The 25,644-nt window shown below is 41.8% G+C and overlaps 1 protein-coding gene across 1 annotated transcript in view; it reads left to right on the forward strand.

The window, feature by feature from the left end:
* The window catches only part of phf2 (PHD finger protein 2), a 208,180-nt gene that overhangs the window by 20,506 nt on the left and 162,030 nt on the right, over positions 1–25,644 (forward strand). The window contains exons 2-3 of the mRNA XM_045692003.1: positions 18,831–18,916; positions 25,022–25,130. Coding sequence (XP_045547959.1) covers positions 18,831–18,916; positions 25,022–25,130 — 195 coding nt within the window. The remainder of the gene's footprint in view (positions 1–18,830; positions 18,917–25,021; positions 25,131–25,644) is intronic.

The following is a 25,644-nucleotide window of genomic DNA, read 5'->3' on the forward strand; positions in this document are numbered from 1 at the left end:
GTTGTCAGGTAGCAAAGTAAGGTTGGCAACAAAACGCACAGCAGTACGTAAACAAGTGTGACCGGAAATGAAATGCAATCACTGGTGAGAGAGATTGCCCAAAATCCCATTTTAGCATTGAGGACTTTCACCATGTTGAAGTAACCCATAGGTAGGACTTCCTATGGGTTATGGAAGGATCACATACTTCTATCAAGGTCATCAGGAGGGATCAGCCAATGAATGATAGTTGTGAGAAAACATTCCAGAACTGCAGGTGGCAGTAAATCACCAACCTTGTCTTTTATACCTGTTCACACAAGGTCCAGACTGTACCATATGGCTGTATAGGTCCAGACTGTACCATATAGCTGTATAGATCCTGACTGTACCATATAGATCCTGACTGTACCATATAGCTGTATAGATCCAGACTGTACCATATAGATCCAGACTGTACCATATAGATCCAGACTGTACCATATAGCTGTATAGATCCAGACTGTACCATATAGATCCAGACTGTACCATATAGCTGTATAGATCCAGACTGTACCATATAGCTGTATAGATCCAGACTGTACCATATAGCTGTATAGATCCAGACTGTACCATATAGCTGTATAGATCCAGACTGTACCATATAGCTGTATAGATCCAGACTGTACCATATAGCTGTATAGGTCCAGACTGTACCATATAGCTGTATAGGTCCAGACTGTACCATATAGCTGTATAGATCCAGACTGTACCATATAGCTGTATAGATCCAGACTGTACCATATAGGTCCAGACTGTACCATATTGCTGTATAGATCCAGACTGTACCATGTTGCTGTATAGGTCCAGACTGTACCATATTGCTGTATAGGTCCAGACTGTACCATGTAGCTGTATAGATCAAGACTGTACCATATAGCTTTATAGATCCAGACTGTACCATATAGCTGTATAGATCCAGACTGTACCATATAGCTGTATAGGTCCAGACTGTACCATATAGCTGTATAGGTCCAGACTGTACCATATAGCTGTATAGATCCAGACTGTACCATATAGCTGTATAGATCCAGACTGTACCATATAGGTCCAGACTGTACCATATTGCTGTATAGATCCAGACTGTACCATGTTGCTGTATAGGTCCAGACTGTACCATATTGCTGTATAGGTCCAGACTGTACCATGTAGCTGTATAGATCAAGACTGTACCATATAGCTTTATAGATCCAGACTGTACCATATAGCTGTATAGATCCAGACTGTACCATATAGCTGTATAGATCCAGACTGTACCATATAGCTGTATAGATCCAGACTGTACCATATAGCTGTATAGGTCCTGACTGTACCATATAGCTGTATAGATCCAGACTGTACCATATTGCTGTATAGGTCCAGACTGTACCATATAGCTGTATAGATCCAGACTGTACCATATAGCTGTATAGATCCAGACTGTACCATATAGGTCCAGACTGTACCATATAGCTGTATAGATCCAGACTGTACCATATAGGTCCAGACTGTACCATGTAGCTGTATAGGTCCAGACTGTACCATATAGCTGTATAGATCCAGACTGTACCATATAGATCCAGACTGTACCATGTAGCTGTATAGATCCAGACTGTACCATGTAGCTGTATAGATCCAGACTGTACCATATAGCTGTATAGGTCCAGACTGTACCATATAGCTGTATAGATCCAGACTGTACCATGTAGCTGTATAGGTTCTGACTGTACCATATAGATCCAGACTGTACCATATAGCTGTATAGGTCCAGACTGTACCATATAGCTGTATAGGTCCAGACTGTACCATATAGCTGTATAGATCCAGACTGTACCATATAGCTGTATAGATCCAGACTGTACCATATAGATCCTGACTGTACCATGTACAGTACCAGTCAAAGGTTTGGACACACCTACTCATTCCAGGGTTTTTCATAATTTTTACTGTTTTCTGCATTGTGGAATAATATTGATGACATGTACTATGAAATAACATGTGGAATCATGCAGTAACCAAAAAAGTGATAAACAAATCAAAATATATTTTATATTTGCAATTCTTCAAGTTAGCCACCCTTTGCCTTGATGACAGCTTTGCACACTCTGGTTGGCATTCTCTCAACCAGCTTCATGAGTTAGTCACCTGGAATGCGTTTCCAAACGTCTTGAAGGAGTTCCCACATATGCTGAGCACTTGTTGACTGCTTTTCCTTCACTCTGCGGTCCAATGTAAATGTGATATTTCCTTTTTTTTTATACAATTGCCAAGATTTCAAAAAAACTGTTTTTGCTTTATAATTAGACTGGTTATCATAGACTGGTTAGACTGTAAACACTCCTTCCAGACTCACATTAAGCATCTCCAATCCAAAATTAAATCTAGAATCGGCTTCCTATTTCGCAACAAAGCATCCTTCACTCACGCTGCCAAACATACCCTCGTAAAACTGACTCTCCTACCGATCCTTGACTTCGGCGATGTCATTTACAAAATAGCCTCCAACACTCTACTCAGAAAACTGGATGCAGTCTATCACAGTGCCATCCGTTTTGTCACCAAAGCCCCATATACTACCCACCACTGCGACCTGTATGCTCAAGTCGGCTGGCCCTCGCTACATATTCGTCGCCAGACCCACTGGCTCCAGGTCATCTACAAGTCTCTGCTAGGTAAAGCCCCGCCTTATCTCAGCTCACTGGTCACGATAACAACACCCACCCGTAGCACGCGCTCCAGCAGGTATATCTCACTGCTCACCCCCAAAGCCAACTCCTCCTTTGGCCGCCTTTCCTTCCAGTTCTCTGCTGCCAATGACTGGAACGAATTGTAAAAATCACTGAAGCTGGAGACTCACATCTCCCTCACTAGCTTTAACCACCAGCTGTCAGAGCAGCATACAGATCACTGCACCTTTACATAGCCCATCCAACTACCTCATCCCCATACTGTATTTATTTTATTTATTTTGCTCCTTTGCACCCCAGTGTCTCTACTTGCACATTCATCTTCTGCACATCTACCAGTCCAGTGTTTAATTAGTAAGTTGTAATTATTTCACCACTATGGCCTATTTATTGGCTTACTTCCCTTATCTCACCTCATTTGCACACACTGTATATAGACGTTTTCTACTGTATTATTGACTGTATGTTTGTTTATTCCATGTGTAACTCTGTGTTGTTGTTTGTGTCGAACTGCTTTGCTTTATCTTGGCCAGGTCGTATTTGTAAATGAGAACTTGTTCTCAACTAGCCTACCTGGTTAAATAAAGGTGAAATAAAATAAATAAAAATCATTATGGGGTATTGTGTGTAGATTGATGAGGGGGGGGGAAACAATTTAATCAATTTAAGAATAAGGCTGTAACGTAACAAAATCCAGAAAAAGTCAAGGGGTCTGAATACTTTCCCAATGCACTGTAGTCAAAGCATCCTGCTATTGGCTAAAGGCATCAAAGCATACTGCTATTGGCTAAAGGCATCAAAGCATACTGCTATTGGCTAAAGGCATCAAAGCATACTGCTATTGGCTAAAGGCATCAAAGCATACTGCTATTGGCTAAAGGCATCAAAGCATACTGCTATTGGCTAAAGGCATCAAAGCATACTGCTATTGGCTAAAGGCATCAAAGCATACTGCTATTGGCTAAAGGCATCAAAGCATACTGCTATTGGCTAAAGGCATCAAAGCATACTGCTATTGGCTAAAGGCATCAAAGCATACTGCTATTGGCTAAAGGCATCAAAGCATACTGCTATTGGCTAAAGGCATCAACACATACTGCTATTGGCTAAAGGCATCAAAGCATACTGCTATTGGCTAAAGGCATCAAAGCATCCTGCTATTGGCTAAAGGCATCAACACATACTGCTATTGGCTAAAGGCATCAACACATACTGCTATTGGCTAAAGGCATCAAAGCATACTGCTAAAGGCATCAAAGCATACTGCTATTGGCTAAAGGCATCAAAGCATACTGCTAAATGCATCAAAGCGTACTGCTATTGGCTAAAGGCATCAAAGCATACTGCTATTGGCTAACAGACACATGGTTATGGGCGATTCCATGGTAACAGGGTGATGCTGAGGCTCATTTTAAAATGTATCTCAATCAAAATCCATTGATTGCAAAGTTGAACAAACCATACACCTATATGCAGAAGTCTACTTTAAACAATTACCACTAAACATGAATAATAAATAAATAATAATAAACAATCATAGATTGGATCTATATTTCAGAAGTTTGGACATTGCAGCACATCACAGTAGAGTTCAGTACAGTAAAGTACAGTATATTACATTATACTGGTCTGAGCTCTACTGAACTACACTCTTTCCATGACATAGATTTCACCTGGTCAGTCTATGATCCCTTATTGATGTCACTTGTTAAATCCAATTCAAATCCGTGTAGATGAAGGGGAGGAGACAAGTTAAAGAAGGATTTATAAACCTTGAGACATGTAACCTTTATTTAACGAGGCAAGTCAGTTAAGAACAAATTCTTATTTTCAATGACGGCCTAGGAACAGTGGGTTAACTGCCTTGTTCAGGGGCAGAACAACAGATTTCTACCTTGTCAGCTCGGGGACTCGATCCAGCAACCTTTCGGTTACTAGTCCAACGCTCTAACCACTAGGCTACCTGCCGCCCCAGATGTGGCTAGTGTATGTGTGCCGTTCAGATTGAAGTTCCTTTGAACGGGGTATGGTGCCAGGCACACCAGTTTGACTGTGTCAAGAACTGTAACGCTGCTGGGTTTTTCACCCTCAACAGTTTCCTGTGTGTATTAAGAATGGTCCCCCCACCCAAAGGACATCCATCCAACTTGACACAACTGTGGAAAGAATTGGAGTCCACATGGGCCAGCATCCCTGTGGAACCCAGTTATAACTAAAAGCATTGTGTTTGGGACAAATCATAAACTAAACCCTAAACGAATTGGAGTCCACATGGGCCAGCATCCCTGTGGAACCCAGTTATAACTAAAAGCGTTGTATTTGGGACAAATCATAAACTAAACCCTAAACGAATTGGAGTCCACATGGGCCAGCATCCCTGCGTAAAGCTTTCGACAGTTGTAGAGTCCATATCCCGACGAATTGAGGCTGTTCTGAGGGCAAAGGGGGTGCAACTCAATATTAGGAAGGGTGTTCCTAATGTTTTGTACACTCGGTGTATAGTGTTGGTTTTAGTTGGCAGGGGTCTTTACGTCAACATTCATGTGTTTTGATGTATTTCTTTTACCTTTTAAAGACTTTCTCTGGTAGATGTTTTTCAATATCCCTTTTCCATCTGTTTATCCAGAAATCAAAGCCTTTACATATTTCTCATTTTTAGGATGGAAAATTGTAGGTTCTTCGCTTTCATTTGACACCAAATTTGACATACTCCTATTTACATTTTTAGTCATTTAGCAGACGCTCTTATCCAGAGCGACTTACAGTAGTGAATGCATACATTTCATTTCATGCATATTTTTTATATACTTTTTAAAAGTTTTTTTGTACTGGCCCAGCGTGGGAATCGAACCCACAACCCTGGCGTTGCAAACACCATGCTCTACCAACTGAGCCACAGGGAAGACTATAAACTTCACATATTGGTACTCATGGGTCCTTTTACATGCTGATGACCTTATTGAACACAGCGGACTGTATTGGCACATGGTGATTCATACTGCAGGCCAGGGTGAGTTCTGATGGGAGTCAGGTTATTGGTTATTATTGGAATCCAACAGGAAAATCAGCAGAGTTGGTGCAATAATACGGAGACGTGTAGTCTGGGTTTCTCTGTTTCAGCCGTGTCCATGTAGTCTGGGTTTCTCTGTTTCTCTGTTTCAGCCGTGTCCATGTAGTCTGGGTTTCTCTCTGTTTCAGCCGTGTCCATGTAGTCTGGGTTTCTCTGTTTCAGCCGTGTCCATGTAGTCTGGGTTTCTCTGTTTCTCTGTTTCAGCCGTAGCTCAGCCGTGTCCATGTAGTCTGGGTTTCTCTGTTTCAGCCGTGTCCATGTAGTCTGGGTTTCTCTGTTTCTCTGTTTCAGCCGTGTCCATGTAGTCTGGGTTTCTCTGTTTCTCTGTTTCAGCCGTGTCCATGTAGTCTGGGTTTCTCTGTTTCAGCCGTGTCCATGTAGTCTGGGTTTCTCTGTTTCTCTGTTTCAGCCGTGTCCATGTAGTCTGGGTTTCTCTGTTTCAGCCGTGTCCATGTAGTCTGGGTTTCTCTGTTTCTCTGTTTCAGCCGTGTCCATGTAGTCTGGGTTTCTCTGTTTCTCTGTTTCAGCCGTGTCCATGTAGTCTGGGTTTCTCTGTTTCAGCCGTGTCCATGTAGTCTGGGTTTCTCTGTTTCAGCCGTGTCCATGTAGTCTGGGTTTCTCTGTTTCTCTGTTTCAGCCGTGTCCATGTAGTCTGGGTTTCTCTGTTTCTCTGTTTCAGCCGTGTCCATGTAGTCTGGGTTTCTCTGTTTCAGCCGTGTCCATGTAGTCTGGGTTTCTCTGTTTCTCTGTTTCAGCCGTGTCCATGTAGTCTGGGTTTCTCTGTTTCAGCCGTGTCCATGTAGTCTGGGTTTCTCTGTTTCTCTGTTTCAGCCGTGTCCATGTAGTCTGGGTTTCTCTGTTTCTCTGTTTCAGCCGTGTCCATGTAGTCTGGGTTTCTCTGTTTCAGCCGTGTCCATGTAGTCTGGGTTTCTCTGTTTCAGCCGTGTCCATGTAGTCTGGGTTTCTCTGTTTCAGCCGTGTCCATGTAGTCTGGGTTCTCTCTGTTTCAGCCGTGTCATTTTAGAATAAGGCTGTAAAGTAACAAAATGTGGAAAATGTAAAGGGGTCTGAATACTTTCCGAATGCTCTGTATATGCTGTCATTAGTATATTACCATTGTATTTATATATTCCTGCTACCAGCCTCTTTTCAGCCCTGTTTACATGACACTCTTGAGCGCGCACACACACACACACACACACACACACACACACACACACACACACACACACACACACACACACCTCCAAGCACACACCACATATGCTGTTGCCATACTGTTTATTATTATTATTTATCCTGCTACCAGTCACATTCTTCTAATCCCTTTCACAAATACTCCAGTATCCCTGCACATTGTACATCTACATTGTATATAGCTTCCTGTTTTATTAGTTATTTCTTGTGTTTTTTCAACATTATTTTCCTGTTAGTTATACTTTTTAATATTGAATACTGCACTGTTGGGTTGGGCTTGAAATTAAAGCATTTTACTGCACTGTTGGGTTGGGCTTGAAATTAAAGCATTTTACTGCACTGTTGGGTTGGGCTTGAAATTAAAGCATTTTACTGCACTGTTGGGTTGGGCTTGAAATTAAAGCATTTTACTGTGCATGTGAAAAAATAACTTCACTTGAAGATAGAAACATTGAAGGAGTAGTTTGAACATTACAGTTGAGCAAAGCTTCGTCTAGTATAGAAATGATGCATGCATCCCTCCTCCTTGCCCAACCTGGTCTCAGAGCATTTTGTATTATTCTGTACGTAAATCAGGGACACTCCATTTAGTGTGATAATGTTTTGTTTCTTATGGTATGTATTAATTTGTGGATGTCCATCACCCACTTCGTATGACGTTACAAATTACAATTCGTATTATATTGGACGAATTTTCAAAACGTACAGTATGTTACGAATTTGCTAAACGTATGATATGTTACAAATTCCGTCTAGGTGGCTAACGTTAACTAGCTGGTTTACATTAGCTAGCCTAGGGGTTAGAGTTAGGTTTAAGCTAAGAGTTAAGTTTAGGAGTTAGGTTAGGTTTAGGGGAAGGGTTAGATAGAAGGGTTAGGGTTAGTTAACATGCTAAGTAGTAGCTAAAAAGTAGTAAGTAGTTGAAAAGTTCCTAAAATACTAAAGTTGTCCGTGATGATATTCCTTTGGGCGTTATATGCCCACCCATCCAACCACCCTACTCTCATTTTTGCCTTAAGGAACCATCTGTCTTATGTAACCATACCAAACGTATCTAATTAGAATGGCCCGGACTTACGTTTACTATGTTACGTCTAGTCTATGACACCAGGCTGCCTTGCCGTTGGAAATCCTACTCCAACGAATTAAAATATCCCATCAAAACCGTTAAACTCCCACACCAGTAGAAATCCACTCTTTTGAGCTGAAAGACAATGTCCAGAGGTTATCCATGACGATTTAAGTCAATAAGTCATAATTTTAGTCTTATTATGATACAGTTGAAGTGGGAAGTTTACACCCTATTAGGTTGGGTCATTATTAGGTCATTAAAACTCGTTTTTCAACCACTCCACAAATTTCTTGTTAACAAACTATAGTTTTGGCAAGTCGGTTAGGACATTTACTTTGTGCAGGACACAAATCATTTTTCCAACAGTTGTTTACAGACAGATTATTTCACTTATTTACTGTATCACAATTCCAGTGGGTCAGAAGTTTACATCCACTAAGTTAACTGGTGTCTTTAAACCGCTTGGACAATTCCAGAAAATTATGTAATGGCTTTAGTATCTTCTGATAGGCTAATTGACATAATTTGTGTCAATTGGAGGTGTACCTGTGGATGTATTTCAAGGCCTACATTCAAACTCAGTGCCTCTTTGCTTGACGTCATGGGAAAATCAAAAGAAATCAGCCAAGACCTCAGAAAAACAATTGTGGACCTACACAAGTCTGGTTCATCCTTGGGAGCAATTTCCAAACGCCTGAAGGTACCACGTTCATCTGTACAAACAATAGTACGCAAGTATAAACACCATGTGACCACGCAGCCGTCATACCGCTCAGGAAGGAGAAGCGTTCTGTCTCCTAGAGATGAACGTACTTTGGTGCGAAAAGTGCAAATCAATCCCAGATCAACAGCAAAGGACCCTGGGAAGATGCTGGAGGAAACAGGTACTATAGTATCTATATCCACAGTAAAACGTGTCCTATATTGTCATAACCTGAAAGGCCGCTCAGCAAGGAAGAAGCCACTGCTCCAAAACCGCCATAAAAAAGCCAGACTACAGTTTGCAACTGCACATGGGGACAAAGATCGTACTTTTTGGAGAAATGTCCTCTGGTCTGATGAAACAAAATTAGAACTGTTTGGCCATAATGACCATTGTTATGTCTGGAGGAAAAAGGGGGAGGCTTGCAAGCCAAAGAACACCATCCAAACCGTGAAGCACGGGGGTGGCAGCATCATGTTGTGGGGGTGCTTTGCTACAGGAGGGACTGGTGCACTTCACAAAATAGATGGCATCATGAGGGAGGAAAATTGTGTATATATTGAAGCAACATCTCAAGACATCAGTCAGGAAGTTAAAGCTTGGTCGCAAATGGGTCTTCTAAATGGACAATGACCCCAAGCATACTTCCAAAGTTGTGGCAAAATGGCTTAAGGACAACAAAGTCAAGGTATTGGAGTGGCCATCACAAAGCCCTGACCTCAATCCTATAGAAAATGTGTGGGCAGAACTGAAAAAGCGTGTGCGAGCAAGGAGGCCTACAAACCTGACTCAGTTACACCAGCTCTGTCAGGAGGAATGGGCCAAAATTCACCCAACTTATTGTGGGAAGCTTGTGGAAAGCTACTTGAAACGTTTGACCCAAGTTAAACAATTTAAAGGCAATGCTGCCAAATACTAATTGAGTGTATGTAAACTTCTGACCCACTGGGAATGTGATGAAAGAAATAAAAGCTGAAATAAATCATTCTCTCTACTATTATTCTGACATTTCACATTCTTAAAATAAAGTGGTGATCCTAACTGACCTAACGACAGGGAATTTTTACTAGGATTAAATGTCAGGAATTGTGAAAAACTGAGTTTAGATATATTTGGCTAAGGTGTATGTAAACTTCCGACTTCAACTGTATATTTGGGATTGAAGTGACGAGACCTAACTGCCCACTTCGTGCAAATCTGTGTGAATGCGGTGTCTTTTCCTATGATATTACAAAAGAATAATTATAATAATAATAATAATGTTAAGCCTATGTTTGTTTGCAGGGCTGGGTTTTATTTGAATGTTACCACCCAACAGCATGTTTATTCATCAGAAACAGCTGTTAAGTTCTTCCTCTTGGTGACTGAGATGAACCAAACAGCCTTGTGTCCACTGGGCCTTCTGAGCAATGGATTAAAATATGGGGGGGGCAAATCTGTTTTTTTGCAATTCCGGTTTTTTTTTGGGGGCGTGAAAATTATCAGAATTCATCGGATAATTTATCAATGTTAACTTCTTTTTTAGCTATTTTTTTTAAATTAAAAATATATATGACAATTTTATAAATGGTATAATTGCGTGATATGTCAGCATTTCGCAAACCCTCTCCCCCCCCCATGTATGGTTTTGACCACTAAAGTTCTGCTTCACTACACTGCTTTGATTGGTGTAACTTCAGAATCTGTCCAGATAAAGAACTTTCTAGGAATTTATACTTTGTTACATGTCATTTGATCATTCCACTTCCTGTGTGAGAACCATGCACAAGGTCTGCCGAGGCCTGCCAGCGTCCTACCGAAGGTTGTTCCATTACGGTGTGGAACAGCTTATCAGCTGTCTTTCAGTAGTTATCCATATTACTGAGCTTCATCTTATTCTTTCTAACTATTTCTAAAACAGATTTTAAACAGAACAAACCTATGGAAATGCCGATACTGTGGACGTCATCGATGGCGGAGTCAAAGAATGGCCAGTGTGTGTTTCCATCTTTTGCTAAATTCATCTCCAGAACCAGTCATAGAGTAGGTGTGTCCAAACTTTTGACTGGTACCAACCCCGTCTGTTTTGACCCATAGTTGCGCACATGTTGGTTTTGTTGGCAACAAAAACAAAAAAAACGTCCGTATGTTATAAAATACATTTTACTAAGACAAATATGATTATTCACGTTCTGAATCGTTCAGTTCTTTTCTCTATTTAACTTATCATTAACATTCTATCCAGAAAGTCAGATTTCGTAACACATCCCATAATACGCACAGAGCTCTGTTGACATAACGTTAATGTCAACGAATACCTGGGATAGGATAAAGTCATCCTAAAACGCTTGGTATATGCGCAATGCTCCGTTGACGTTTCACAGAGGTATGCCTGTTCGTTTTTTAGAAGTAAATAAAAAATAACAGGAATTTAGAATTAATATGAAAAGCATATACTACAAATGAACATACGACATGTCATGTCTCAAAATATCCATCATACCTCTATGATGTTTCATGTCCTGCGGATTTGAGATGAAAGATGGCGTGTTCAATGGGAACCTGTCAGGAAGCCAGTAGCCTTCATTCCCTCTCAGCATCCAGCCTAGCTGACGAGATGCGATTTTCCAGATTGTTTTTTGACCACTTTATATATCTGGCCTCTATTGATTTGGTCACCCTGATTCTGGCCATCCTACAGGGGTAATAACTTTTGAACAGATTATGATAGACGGGTTGGTTGTTTGGCAACAAAACCTTCATGTGCGCAACTATGGGTCAAAATAGACGGGTTGGTACCAGTCAAAAGTTAATCATTCCAGGGTTTTTCTTTAGTCTGACTATTTTCTACATTGTTGAATAATAAGCGAAGACATCAACACTATAAATAACACATATGGAATCATGTTGTCACGTTCTGACCAGTATAAGGGGTTATTATTTATTTTAGTTTGGTCAGGACGTGACAGGGGGTGTTTGTTTTATGTGGTTCGCGGTGTGTGTTTATGTAGAGGGGTGTTTGATTTATGTATTCCGGGGTTTTGGTCTATGTTCTATGTTAGTATATTTCCGTGTTCTAGTCTTTTTAGTTCTATGTTTAGTTCATTGATTTGGCCTTCAATTAGAGGCAACTGAGGGGTGTTTTGTTTGGGTTTTGTGGGAGGTTGTTCTTTGTACTGCTGTGTGAGCCTACAAGACTGTTCGTTCGTTTATTGTTTTGTTTATTAGTCGTGCTCACAATAAAAGTTAAGATGAGCACTCAACCCGCTGCGCCTTGGTCCATTCACTACAACGACCCTTACACATGTAGTAACCAAACAAGTGTTAAACAAATCCAAGTATATTATATATTTGACATTCTTCAAAGTAGACACCCTTTGCCTTGATGACAGCTTTGTACACACTTGGCATTCTCTCAACCAGCTTCATGAGGTAGTCACCTGGAATGCATTTCAATGAACAGGTGTGCCTTGTTAAACGTACATTTTGTGGAATTTCTTTCCTTCTCAATGCGTTTGAGCCAATCAGTTGTGTTGTGACAAGGTAGGGTTGGTATGCAGATGATTTGGTAAAAGACCATTTTACATTTACATTTTAGTCATTTAGCAGACGCTCTTATCCAGAGCGACTTACAGTAGTGAATGCATACATTTCATACATCTTTTTTTTCTCTTTTTTTTCTTCTCCGTACTGGTCCCCCGTGGGAATCGAACCCACAAACCTGGCGTTGCAAACACCATGCTCTACCAACTGAGCCACACGGGACCAAAGTCCATATTGTGGCAAGAACAGCTCAAATAAGCAAAGAGAAATGACAGCCCTTCATTACTTTAAGACATGAAGGTCTGTCCATACAGAACATTTCAAGAACTATGAAAGTTTCTTCAAGTGCAGTCGCAAAAACCATAAAACGCTATGATGAAACTGGCTCTCATGAGGACCGCCACAGGAATGGAAGACCCAGAGTTACCTCTGCTGCAGAGGATGAAGAGTTGCCATCCTTAAAAATTGCAGCCCAAATAAATGCTTCACGGAGTTCAAGTAACAGACCCATCCCAACATCAACTGTTCAGAGGAGACTGCGTCCACCAGGTTTCCATGGTCGATAAGCTGTGGCTGGTAACTTCATAGACTGTTCTCTCTGCTGCCGCACGGCAAGCGCTACCGGAGCGCCAAGTCTAGGACCAAAAGGCTCCTTAACAGCTTCTACCCCCAGCCATAAGACTGATGAACAACTTAACTAATCAAATGGCCACTGGACTATTTACATTGACCCCCTTTGTTTTTACTCTGCTGCTACAAGCTGTTTATTATCTTTATCTGCTTTACAAATTAATTAGACTAACCTGTACCCCTGCACATTAACTCAGTACCAGTAGTCCCTGCATAGAGTCTCATTACTAACCGGTACCCCCTGCATATAGTCTCATTACTAACCGCCCCTGCATATAGTCTCACTACTAACCGGTACCCCCTGCATATAGTCTCATTACTAACCGGTACCCCCTGCATATAGTCTCATTACTAACCGGTACCCCTGCATATAGTCTCATTACTTACCGGTACCCCCTGCATATAGCCTCATTACTAACCTGTACCCCTGCACATTAACTCAGTACCAGTACCCCCTGTATATAGCCTCATTACTAACCTGTACCCCCTGCATATAGTCTCATTACTAACCGGTACCCCCTGCATATAGTCTTATTACTAACCTGTACCCCTGCATATAGTCTCATTACTTACCGGTACCCCCTGCATATAGTCTCACTACTAACCGGTACCCCTGCACATTAACTCAGTACCAGTACCCCCTGTATATAGTCTCATTACTAACCTGTACCCCCTGCATATAGTCTCACTACTAACCGGTACCCCCTGCATATAGTCTCATTACTAACCGGTACCCCCTGCATATAGTCTCATTACTAACCTGTACCCCTGCATATAGTCTCATTACTTACCGGTACCCCCTGCATATAGTCTCACTACTAACCGGTACCCCTGCACATTAACTCAGTACCAGTACCCCCTGTATATAGCCTCATTACTAACCTGTACCCTTGTATATAGCCTCATTACTAACCTGTACCCCTGCATATAGTCTCATTACTAACCGGTACCCCCTGCATATAGTCTCATTACTAACCGGTACCCCCTGCATATAGTCTCACTACTAACCGGTACCCCTGCACATTAACTCAGTACCAGTACCCCCTGTATATAGCCTCATTACTGACCTGTACCCCTGTATATAGCCTCATTACTAACCTGTACCCCTGCATATAGTCTCATTACTAACCGGTACCCCCTGCATATAGTCTCATTACTAACCGGTACCCCCTGCATATAGTCTCACTACTAACCGGTACCCCTGCACATTGACTCAGTACCAGTACCCCCTGCATATAGCCTCATTACTAACCTGTACCCCTGCACATTGACTCGGGACCGGTACCCCCTGCTTATAGCCTCATTACTTTTTTTTTAATATAATTTTTTATTCCAAAAAACACAAGGAAGGAGTAACAAAGTATTAGAACATTAAGGACAAACAATACAGCATCAAGACACTATCGAACATGTATCAGTCTGTCCACAACAGAGCCATCCTTATGTGTGAGGGTGCGTGGGCATGATAGTGATATAAAATATATGTCATAGTTTCCTTTTTCATGATCACAATCTAGTGAAACCCAAACCCTCCAAGATCCCCCCACAGTTCCCCAATAGCTGCTCCCTCAACCCTCCAAGATCCCCCCCACAGTTCCCCAATAGCTGCTCCCTCAACCCTCCAAGATCCCCCCACAGTTCCCCAATAGCTGCTCCCTCAACCCTCCAGGATCCCCCCACAGCTCCCCAATAGCTTTCCCTCAACCCTCCAAGATCCCCCCACAGTTCCCCAATAGCTGCTCCCTCAACCCTCCAAGATCCCCCCACAGTTCCCCAATAGCTGCTCCCTCAACCCTCCAGGATCCCCCCCACAGTTCCCCAATAGCTGCTCCCTCAACCCTCCAAGATCCCCCCACAGTTCCCCAATAGCTGCTCCCTCAACCCTCCAAGATCCCCCCCACAGTTCCCCAATAGCTGCTCCCTCAACCCTCCAAGATCCCCCCCACAGTTCCCCAATAGCTGCTCCCTCAACCCTCCAAGATCCCCCCACAGTTCCCCAATAGCTGTCCCTCAACCCTCCAGGATCCCCCCACAGTTCCCCAATAGCTGCTCCCTCAACCCTCCAAGATCCCCCCACAGTTCCCCAATAGCTGCTCCCTCAACCCTTCAAGATCCCCCCCACAGTTCCCCAATAGCTGCTCCCTCAACCCTCCAGGATCCCCCCCACAGTTCCCCAATAGCTGCTCCCTCAACCCTCCAGGATCCCCCCACAGTTCCCCAATAGCTGCTCCCTCAACCCTCCAAGATCCCCCCACAGTTCCCCAATAGCTGCTCCCTCAACCCTCCAGGATCCCCCCACAGTTCCCCAATAGCTGCTCCCTCAACCCTCCAAGATCCCCCCACAGTTCCCCAATAGCTGTCCCTCAACCCTCCAAGATCCCCCACAGTTCCCCAATAGCTGCTCCCTCAACCCTCCAAGATCCCCCCACAGTTCCCCAATAGCTGTCCCTCAAGCCTCCAGGATCCCCCCACAGCTCCCCAATAGCTGCTCCCTCAACCCTTCAAGATCCCCCCACAGTTCCCCAATAGCTGCTCCCTCAACCCTCCAAAATCCCCCCACAGTTCCCCAATAGCTGCTCCCTCAACCCTCCAAGATCCCCCCCACAGTTCCCCAATAGCTGCTCCCTCAACCCTCCAGGATCCCCCCACAGTTCCCCAATAGCTGCTCCCTCAACCCTCCAGGATCCCCCCCACAGTTCCCCAATAGCTGCTCCCTCAACCCTCCAAGAACCCCCCACAGTTCCCCAATAGCTGCTCCCTCAACCCTCCAAGAACCCCCATAATGCACCAACAACCAAGAGAATGAACTAAAGAGACAAAAGGAAAAGACAGAAGAAAACAGCAAACAACAATAATAAATAATAAATAATCCATTTAAAACAAAGGACATGAAGGACAACTGAAATCATAACAGCAACGCCAACTGTATATGTTTGTGTGCATGTCTGGGCACTATTACATGTATGTGTGTGTTCTTGTATGTGTTTATTTGAATGAGAGTGTGTGTATATGCATGTGTACCAACACCTGCACGGCATCATCCTCAGGCAAACCGGCATTAGTTGTAAAAACACTGCCACTTAGTGTCATTCAAATGTGCTTTTATTATGTTTTATTTAGACTTTCTTTCCCCCTTTATCTTTTGACCATCATTCTCTCTCCCACACAGCCACTCCACTCCCACTTGTCTCCAATTCCACATCCCAACCCTCAGCTTCCCTCAGCCCATCCCATCTATCTCTGCTGGCCACCCACTTCCTGTTTCAACCCATCCCAACCCTCAGCTTCCCTCAGCCCATCCCATCTATCTCTGCTGGCCACCCACTTCCTGTTTCAACCCATCCCAACCCTCAGCTTCCCTCGGCCCATCCCATCTATCTCTGCTGGCCACCCACTTCCTGTTTCAACCCATCCCAACCCTCAGCTTCCCTCAGCCCATCCCATCTATCTCTGCTGGCCACCCACTTCCTGTTTCAACCCATCCCAACACCTCAGCTTCCCTCGGCCCATCCCATCTATCTCTGCTGGCCACCCACTTCCTGTTTCAACCCATCCCAACCCTCAGCTTCTCTCAGCCCATTCCATCTATCTCTGCTGGCCACCCACTTCCTGTTTCAACCCATCCCAACCCTCAGCTTCCCTCAGCCCATCCCATCTATCTCTGCTGGCCACCCACTTCCTGTTTCAACCCATCCCAACCCTCAGCTTCCCTCAGCCCATCCCATCTATCTCTGCTGGCCACCCACTTCCTGTTTCAACCCATCCCAACCCTCAGCTTCTCTCAGCCCATCCCATCTATCTCTGCTGGCCTCCCACTTCCTGTTTCAACCCATCCCAACCCTCAGCTTCCCTCAGCCCATCCCATCTATCTCTGCTGGGCACCCACTTCAGGTTTCAACCCATCCCAACCCTCAGCTTCCCTCGGCCCATCCCATCTATCTCTGCTGGCCACCCACTTCCTGTTTCAACCCATCCCAACCCTCAGCTTCCCTCAGCCCATCCCATCTATCTCTGCTGGCCACCCGCTTCAGGTTTCAACCCATCCCAACCCTCAGCTTCCCTCAGCCCATCCCATCTATCTCTGCTGGCCACCCGCTTCAGGTTTCAACCCATCCCAACCCTCAGCTTCCCTCAGCCCATCCCATCTATCTCTGCTGGCCACCCACTTCCTGTTTCAACCCATCCCAACCCTCAGCTTCCCTCAGCCCATCCCATCTATCTCTGCTGGCCACCCACTTCCTGTTTCAACCCATCCCAACCCTCAGCTTCCCTCAGCCCATCCCATCTATCTCTGCTGGCCACCCACTTCCTGTTTCAACCCATCCCAACCCTCAGCTTCCCTCAGCCCATCCCATCTATCTCTGCTGGCCACCCACTTCCTGTTTCAACCCATCCCAACCCTCAGCTTCCCTCAGCCCATCCCATCTATCTCTGCTGGCCACCCACTTCCTGTTTCAACCCATCCCAACCCTCAGCTTCTCTCAGCCCATCCCATCTATCTCTGCTGGCCACCCACTTCCTGTTTCTACCCATCCCAACCCTCAGCTTCTCTCAGCCCATCCCATCTATCTCTGCTGGCCACCCACTTCCTGTTTCTACGCAACACATATCTTTCAATTATACTATGATGTTTAATGTACAATTTGAATCTATCTAATCGAATAGATTCCACAGATTGCGATTTGAAGATAAATATTTTTACTAAGAGTATTAGTATATTAGTAATTGGCTGACCCGGTCACTCCAGATCTCCTAACAGTGCTATTTCTAGGGTCAATTTTAGATCAATGCTATGCATTTTCAGCCATTCCTGAACCTGAGACCAGAAACAGGCTACCTGAGGGCAATACCAAAATAAATGGTCTATTGATTCTGTATCCTCACAACAAACATCTGCAGAGCTGTGATGATTGTACGCCCCAAATATTCAACATTTTGTTGGTGGCAAGAATTCTATATAATAATTTTAGCTGAAAAGCATGAAGTCTTGAATCTTGCGTTGTTTTATATATCAACTCCTACACCCTGTACCATGGAATCGGCTTCCTATATCGCAACAAAGCATCCTTCACTCATGCTGACTATCCTACCGATCCTCGACTTCTATAAAATAGCCTCCAACACTCTACTCAACAAACTGGATGCAGTCTATCACAGTGCCATCCGTTTTGTCACCAAAGCCCCATATACTACCCACCACTGCGACCTGTACGCTCTCGTTGGTTGGCCCTCGCTTCATACTCGTCGCCAAACCCACTGGCTACAGGTCATCTACAAGTCTCTGCTAGGTAAAGCCCCGCCTTATCTCAGCTCACTGGTCACCATAGCAGCACCCACCTGTAGCACGCGCTCCAGCAGGTATATTTCACTGGTCACCCCCAAAGCCAATTCCTCATTTGGCCGCCTTTCCTTCCAGTTCTCTGCTGACAATGACTGGAACGAACTGCAAACATCACTGAAGCTGGAGACTCATATCTCCCTCACTAGCTTTAAACACCAGCTGTCAGAGCAGCTCACAGATCACTGCACCTGTACATAGCTCATCTGTAAATAGCCAATCCAACTACCTCATCCCCATACTGTTATTTATTTATTTATCTTGCTCCTTTGCACCCCAGTATCTCTACTTGCACATTCATCTTCTGCACATCTACCATTCCCGTGTTTAATTGCTATATTGTAATTACTTCGCCACCATGGCCTATTTATTGCCTTATCGTACCTCATTTCCACTCACTGTATATAGACTTTTTGTTTTCTTTTGTTCTACTGTATTATTGACTGTATGTTTGTTTACTCCATGTGTAACTCTGTGTTGTTGTATGTTGTCAAACTGCTTTGCTTTATCTTGGCCAGGTCGCAGTTGTAAATGAGAACTTGTTCTCAACTGGCCTACCTCGTTAAATAAAGGTGAAATAAAAATAAATAAAAACTATCTCTCTGCTCTTCCAGCTGTGTTGGTGTGGATGAAGATGAGGCTCCAGACATTGACGTCTACCACTGTCCCAACTGTGAGAAGACAGACGGAAAATCCACCAGTAAGTCTGTCTGTATGGTGTACCTACTGCAGTCCTGTACCTGCTGTCCTATACCTGCAGTCCTGTACCCGCTGTCCTGTACCTGCAGTCCCACAGGCTAACACTGTACTGGGTTTTATAAATTAGTGCAAACCGCTAGTGCAAACCGCTTTCTTCTGTTTGGTGTCTTGTGAATAGTGTCTAGTGAATAGTGTCTAGTGAATAGTGAATAGTTTCTAGTGAATAGTGTCTAGTGAATAGTGTCTAGTGAATAGTGAATAGTGTCTAGTGAATAGTGTCTAGTGAATAGTGTCTAGTGAATAGTGTCTAGTGTCTAGTGAATAGTGAAGTGTCTAGTGAATAGTGTCTAGTGTCTTGTGAATAGTGTCTTGTGAATAGTGTCTAGTTAATAGTGTCTAGTGAATAGTGTCTAGTGAATAGTGTCTAGTGAATAGTGAATAGTGTCTAGTGAATAGTGTCTAGTGAATAGTGTCTAGTGAATAGTGTCTAGTGAATAGTGTCTAGTGAATAGTGTCTAGTGAATAGTGTCTAGTGAATAGTGAATAGTGTCTAGTGAATAGTGTCTAGTGAATAGTGTCTAGTGAAAAGTGTCTAGTGAATAGTGTCTAGTGAAAAGTGTCTAGTGAATAGTGTCTAGTGAATAGTGTCTAGTGAATAGTGAATAGTGTCTAGTGAATAGTGTCTAGTGAATAGTGTCTAGTGAATAGTGTCTAGTGAATAGTGTCTAGTGAATAGTGTCTAGTGTCTAGTGAATAGTGTCTAGTGAATAGTGAATAGTGTCTAGTGAATAGTGTCTAGTGAATAGTGTCTAGTGAATAGTGTCTAGTGAATAGTGTCTAGTGAATAGTGTCTAGTGAATAGTGTCTAGTGAATAGTGTCTAGTGTCTAGTGAATAGTGTCTAGTGTCTAGTGTCTAGTGAATAGTGTCTAGTGAATAGTGTCTAGTGAATAGTGTCTAGTGAATAGTGTCTAGTGTCTAGTGTCTAGTGAATAGTGTCTAGTGTCTAGTGTCTAGTGAATAGTGTCTAGTGTCTAGTGTCTAGTGAATAGTGTCTAGTGTCTAGTGAATAGTGTCTAGTGAATAGTGTCTAGTGAATAGTGTCTAGTGTCTAGTGAATAGTGTCTAGTGTCTAGTGAATAGTGTCTAGTGAATAGTGTCTAGTGTCTAGTGTCTAGTGAATAGTGTCTAGTGAATAGTGTCTTGTGAATAGTGTCTAGTGAATAGTGTCTAGTGAATAGTGAATAGTGTCTAGTGTCTAGTGTCTAGTGAATAGTGTCTAGTGTCTAGTGAATAGTGTCTAGTGAATAGTGTCTAGTGAATAGTGTCTAGTGTCTAGTGAATAGTGAATAGTGTCTAGTGAATAGTGTCTAGTGTCTAGTGTCTAGTGAATAGTGTCTAGTGTCTAGTGAATAGTGTCTAGTGAATAGTGTCTAGTGTCTAGTGAATAGTGAATAGTCAATAGTGTCTAGTCAATAGTGTCTAGTGAATAGTGTCTAGTGAATAGTGTCTAGTGAATAGTGTCTAGTGAATAGTGTCTAGTGTCTAGTGTCTAGTGAATAGTGTCTAGTGAATAGTGAATAGTGTCTAGTGTCTAGTGAATAGTGTCTAGTGAATAGTGAATAGTGTCTAGTGAATAGTGTCTAGTGAATAGTGAATAGTGTCTAGTGTCTAGTGAATAGTGTCTAGTGAATAGTGTCTAGTGAATAGTGTCTAGTGTCTAGTGAATAGTGTCTAGTGTCTAGTGAATAGTGTCTAGTGAATAGTGTCTAGTGAATAGTGTCTAGTGAATAGTGTCTAGTGTCTAGTGAATAGTGTCTAGTGTCTAGTGAATAGTGAATAGTCAATAGTGTCTAGTCAATAGTGTCTAGTCAATAGTGTCTAGTCAATAGTGTCTAGTGAATAGTGTCTAGTGAATAGTGTCTAGTGAATAGTGTCTAGTGTCTAGTGTCTAGTGAATAGTGTCTAGTGAATAGTGAATAGTGTCTAGTGTCTAGTGAATAGTGTCTAGTGAATAGTGTCTAGTGAATAGTGTCTAGTGAATAGTGAATAGTGTCTAGTGAATAGTGTCTAGTGTCTAGTGAATAGTGAATAGTGTCTAGTGAATAGTGTCTAGTGTCTAGTGAATAGTAAATAGTGAATAGTGTCTAGTGAATAGTGAATAGTGAATAGTGTCTAGTGAATAGTGTCTAGTGAATAGTGTCTAGTGAATAGTGTCTAGTGTCTAGTGTCTAGTGTCTAGTGAATAGTGTCTAGTGAATAGTGTCTAGTGAATAGTGTCTAGTGAATAGTGTCTAGTGTCTAGTGAATAGTGTCTAGTGAATAGTGTCTAGTGTCTAGTGAATAGTGTCTAGTGAATAGTGAATAGTGTCTAGTGAATAGTGTCTAGTGAATAGTGTCTAGTGAATAGTGTCTAGTGAAAAGTGTCTAGTGAAAAGTGTCTAGTGAATAGTGTCTAGTGTCTAGTGAATAGTGTCTAGTGTCTAGTGAATAGTGTCTAGTTTCTAGTGAATAGTGTCTAGTGAATAGTGTCTAGTGAATAGTGTCTAGTGTCTAGTGAATAGTGTCTAGTGTCTAGTGAATAGTGAATAGTCAATAGTGTCTAGTCAATAGTGAATAGTGTCTAGTGAATAGTGTCTAGTGAATAGTGTCTAGTGTCTAGTGAATAGTGTCTAGTGTCTAGTGAATAGTGTCTAGTGAATAGTGTCTAGTGTCTAGTGAATAGTGAATAGTGTCTAGTGAATAGTGAATAGTGAATAGTGTCTAGTGAATAGTGTCTAGTGAATAGTGTCTAGTGAATAGTGTCTAGTGTCTAGTGAATAGTGTCTAGTGAATAGTGTCTAGTGAATAGTGTCTAGTGAATAGTGTCTAGTGAATAGTGTCTAGTGTCTAGTGAATAGTGTCTAGTGAATAGTGTCTAGTGTCTAGTGAATAGTGTCTAGTGAATAGTGAATAGTGTCTAGTGAATAGTGTCTAGTGAATAGTGTCTAGTGAATAGTGTCTAGTGAAAAGTGTCTAGTGAAAAGTGTCTAGTGAATAGTGTCTAGTGTCTAGTGAATAGTGAATAGTGTCTAGTGTCTAGTGTCTAGTGAATAGTGTCTAGTGAATAGTGTCTAGTGAATAGTGTCTAGTGTCTAGTGAATAGTGTCTAGTGTCTAGTGAATAGTGTCTAGTGAATAGTGTCTAGTGAATAGTGTCTAGTGTCTAGTGAATAGTGTCTAGTGTCTAGTGAATAGTGTCTAGTGTCTAGTGAATAGTGTCTAGTGAATAGTGTCTAGTGAATAGTGTCTAGTGTCTAGTGAATAGTGTCTAGTGTCTAGTGAATAGTGTCTAGTGAATAGTGTCTAGTGAATAGTGTCTAGTGTCTAGTGAATAGTGTCTAGTGTCTAGTGAATAGTGTCTAGTGTCTAGTGAATAGTGTCTAGTGAATAGTGTCTAGTGAATAGTGTCTAGTGTCTAGTGAATAGTGTCTAGTGTCTAGTGAATAGTGTCTAGTGAATAGTGTCTAGTGAATAGTGTCTAGTGAATAGTGTCTAGTGTCTAGTGAATAGTGTCTAGTGAATAGTGTCTAGTGTCTAGTGAATAGTGTCTAGTGAATAGTGTCTAGTGTCTAGTGTCTAGTGTCTAGTCAATAGTGTCTAGTCAATAGTGTCTAGTCAATAGTGTCTAGTCAATAGTGTCTAGTGAATAGTGTCTAGTGAATAGTGTCTAGTGAAGTGTCTAGTGTCTAGTGTCTAGTGAATAGTGAATAGTGTCTAGTGAATAGTGTCTAGTGAATAGTGTCTAGTGAATAGTGTCTAGTGAATAGTGAATAGTGAATAGTGTCTAGTGAATAGTGTCTAGTGAATAGTGTCTAGTGAATAGTGAATAGTGTCTAGTGAATAGTGTCTAGTGTCTAGTGTCTAGTGTCTAGTGTCTAGTGAATAGTGTCTAGTGAATAGTGTCTAGTGAATAGTGTCTAGTGTCTAGTGTCTAGTGTCTAGTGAATAGTGTCTAGTGTCTAGTGAATAGTGTCTAGTGTCTAGTGAATAGTGTCTAGTGAATAGTGTCTAGTGTCTAGTGTCTAGTGAATAGTGTCTAGTGAATAGTGTCTAGTGTCTAGTGTCTAGTGAATAGTCAATAGTGTCTAGTCAATAGTGTCTAGTCAATAGTGTCTAGTGAATAGTGTCTAGTGAATAGTGTCTAGTGAATAGTGTCTAGTGAATAGTGTCTAGTGTCTAGTGAATAGTGTCTAGTGAATAGTGTCTAGTGAATAGTGTCTAGTGAATAGTGTCTAGTGAATAGTGTCTAGTGAATAGTGTCTAGTGTCTAGTGAATAGTGTCTAGTGAATAGTGTCTAGTGAATAGTGTCTAGTGTCTAGTGAATAGTGTCTAGTGTCTAGTGAATAGTGTCTAGTGAATAGTGTCTAGTGTCTAGTGAATAGTGTCTAGTGAATAGTGTCTAGTGTCTAGTGTCTAGTGAATAGTCAATAGTGTCTAGTCAATAGTGTCTAGTCAATAGTGTCTAGTGAATAGTGTCTAGTGAATAGTGTCTAGTGAATAGTGTCTAGTGTCTAGTGTCTAGTGAATAGTGTCTAGTGTCTAGTGAATAGTGTCTAGTGTCTAGTGAATAGTGTCTAGTGAATAGTGTCTAGTGAATAGTGTCTAGTGAATAGTGAATAGTGAATAGTGTCTAGTGAATAGTGTCTAGTGAATAGTGTATAGTGAATAGTGTCTAGTGAATAGTGTCTAGTGAATAGTGTCTAGTGAATAGTGTCTAGTGAATAGTGAATAGTGTCTAGTGAATAGTGTCTAGTGAATAGTGTCTAGTGAATAGTGTCTAGTGAATAGTGTCTAGTGAATAGTGTCTAGTGAATAGTGTCTAGTGAATAGTGAATAGTGAATAGTGTCTAGTGAATAGTGAATAGTGAATAGTGTCTAGTGAATAGTGTCTAGTGAATAGTGTCTAGTGAATAGTGTCTAGTGAATAGTGTCTAGTGAATAGTGTCTAGTGAATAGTGAATAGTGTCTAGTGAATAGTGAATAGTGAATAGTGTCTAGTGAATAGTGAATAGTGTCTAGTGAATAGTGTCTAGTGAATAGTGTCTAGTGAATAGTGTCTAGTGAATAGTGAATAGTGTCTAGTGAATAGTGTCTAGTGAATAGTGAATAGTGTCTAGTGTCTAGTGAATAGTGTCTAGTGAATAGTGTCTAGTGAATAGTGAATAGTGTCTAGTGAATAGTGTCTAGTGAATAGTGTCTAGTGAATAGTGAATAGTGAATAGTGTCTAGTAAATAGTGAATAGTGTCTAGTGAATAGTGTCTAGTGAATAGTGTCTAGTGTCTAGTGAATAGTGAATAGTGTCTAGTGAATAGTGAATAGTGTCTAGTGAATAGTGAATAGTGTCTAGTGAATAGTGTCTAGTGTCTAGTGAATAGTGAATAGTGAATAGTGTCTAGTGAATAGTGTCTAGTGAATAGTGTCTAGTGAATAGTGTCTAGTGAATAGTGTCTAGTGAATAGTGAATAGTGAATAGTGAATAGTGTCTAGTAAATAGTGAATAGTGTCTAGTGAATAGTGTCTAGTGAATAGTGAATAGTGAATAGTGTCTAGTGAATAGTGAATAGTGAATAGTGTCTAGTGAATAGTGAATAGTGAATAGTGTCTAGTGAATAGTGAATAGTGAATAGTGTCTAGTGAATAGTGAATAGTGAATAGTGAATAGTGTCTAGTGAATAGTGAATAGTGTCTAGTGAATAGTGAATAGTGTCTAGTGAATAGTGAATAGTGAATAGTGTCTAGTGTCTAGTGAATAGTGTCTAGTGAATAGTGAATAGTGAATAGTGTCTAGTGAATAGTGTCTAGTGAATAGTGTCTAGTGAATAGTGTCTTGTGAATAGTGTCTAGTGAATAGTGTCTAGTGAATAGTGAATAGTGTCTAGTGAATAGTGAATAGTGAATAGTGTCTAGTGAATAGTGTCTAGTGTCTAGTGAATAGTGAATAGTGAATAGTGTCTAGTGAATAGTGTCTAGTGAATAGTGTCTAGTGAATAGTGAATAGTGAATAGTGAATAGTGAATAGGACCCTGCTGTGACTAACGGTCTTGTTCTTGTCTTTGTGTTTTAGTGAAAAACAAGAAAAGGACTAAACAGGACACGGGACAGAGTGACATCAGAGCTGTTCAGAACGGCAGTCAGGTGTTCATCAAGGAGCTACGCAGTCGCACCTTCCCCAGGTAAACAACTACTCAAATCAAATCCATTTTATTCCTCACCTGCATTCTAAAAACCAGGTGTAGAGTAACAGTGAAAGGTCCTTTTCCAACAATGCAGCGTTAAAGATATATATATTTTTTTACAAAAAGTTGGGATAAATGCACAGTGAATAACAGTAAGAATAAAAATAACATGGTTATATACAGGAAGTACCAGGTAATAACATGTCTATATACAGGAGTACCAGGTAATAACATGGCTACATACAGGGAGTACCAGGTAATAGCATGGCTACATACAGGGAGTACCAGGTAATAACATGGCTATATACAGCGATTACCAGGTAATAACATGGCTATATACAGGGAGTACCAGGTAATACCATGGCTATATACAGGGAGTACCAGGTAATAACATGGCTATATACAGGAAGTACCAGGTAATAACATGGCTATATACAGGAAGTACCAGGTAATAACATGGCTATATACAGGGAGTACCAGGTAATAACATGGCTATATACAGGGAGTACCA

The sequence above is a fragment of the Salmo salar genome, chromosome ssa12, assembly GCF_905237065.1.
Source record: "Salmo salar chromosome ssa12, Ssal_v3.1, whole genome shotgun sequence".
NCBI lineage: Eukaryota > Metazoa > Chordata > Actinopteri > Salmoniformes > Salmonidae > Salmo > Salmo salar.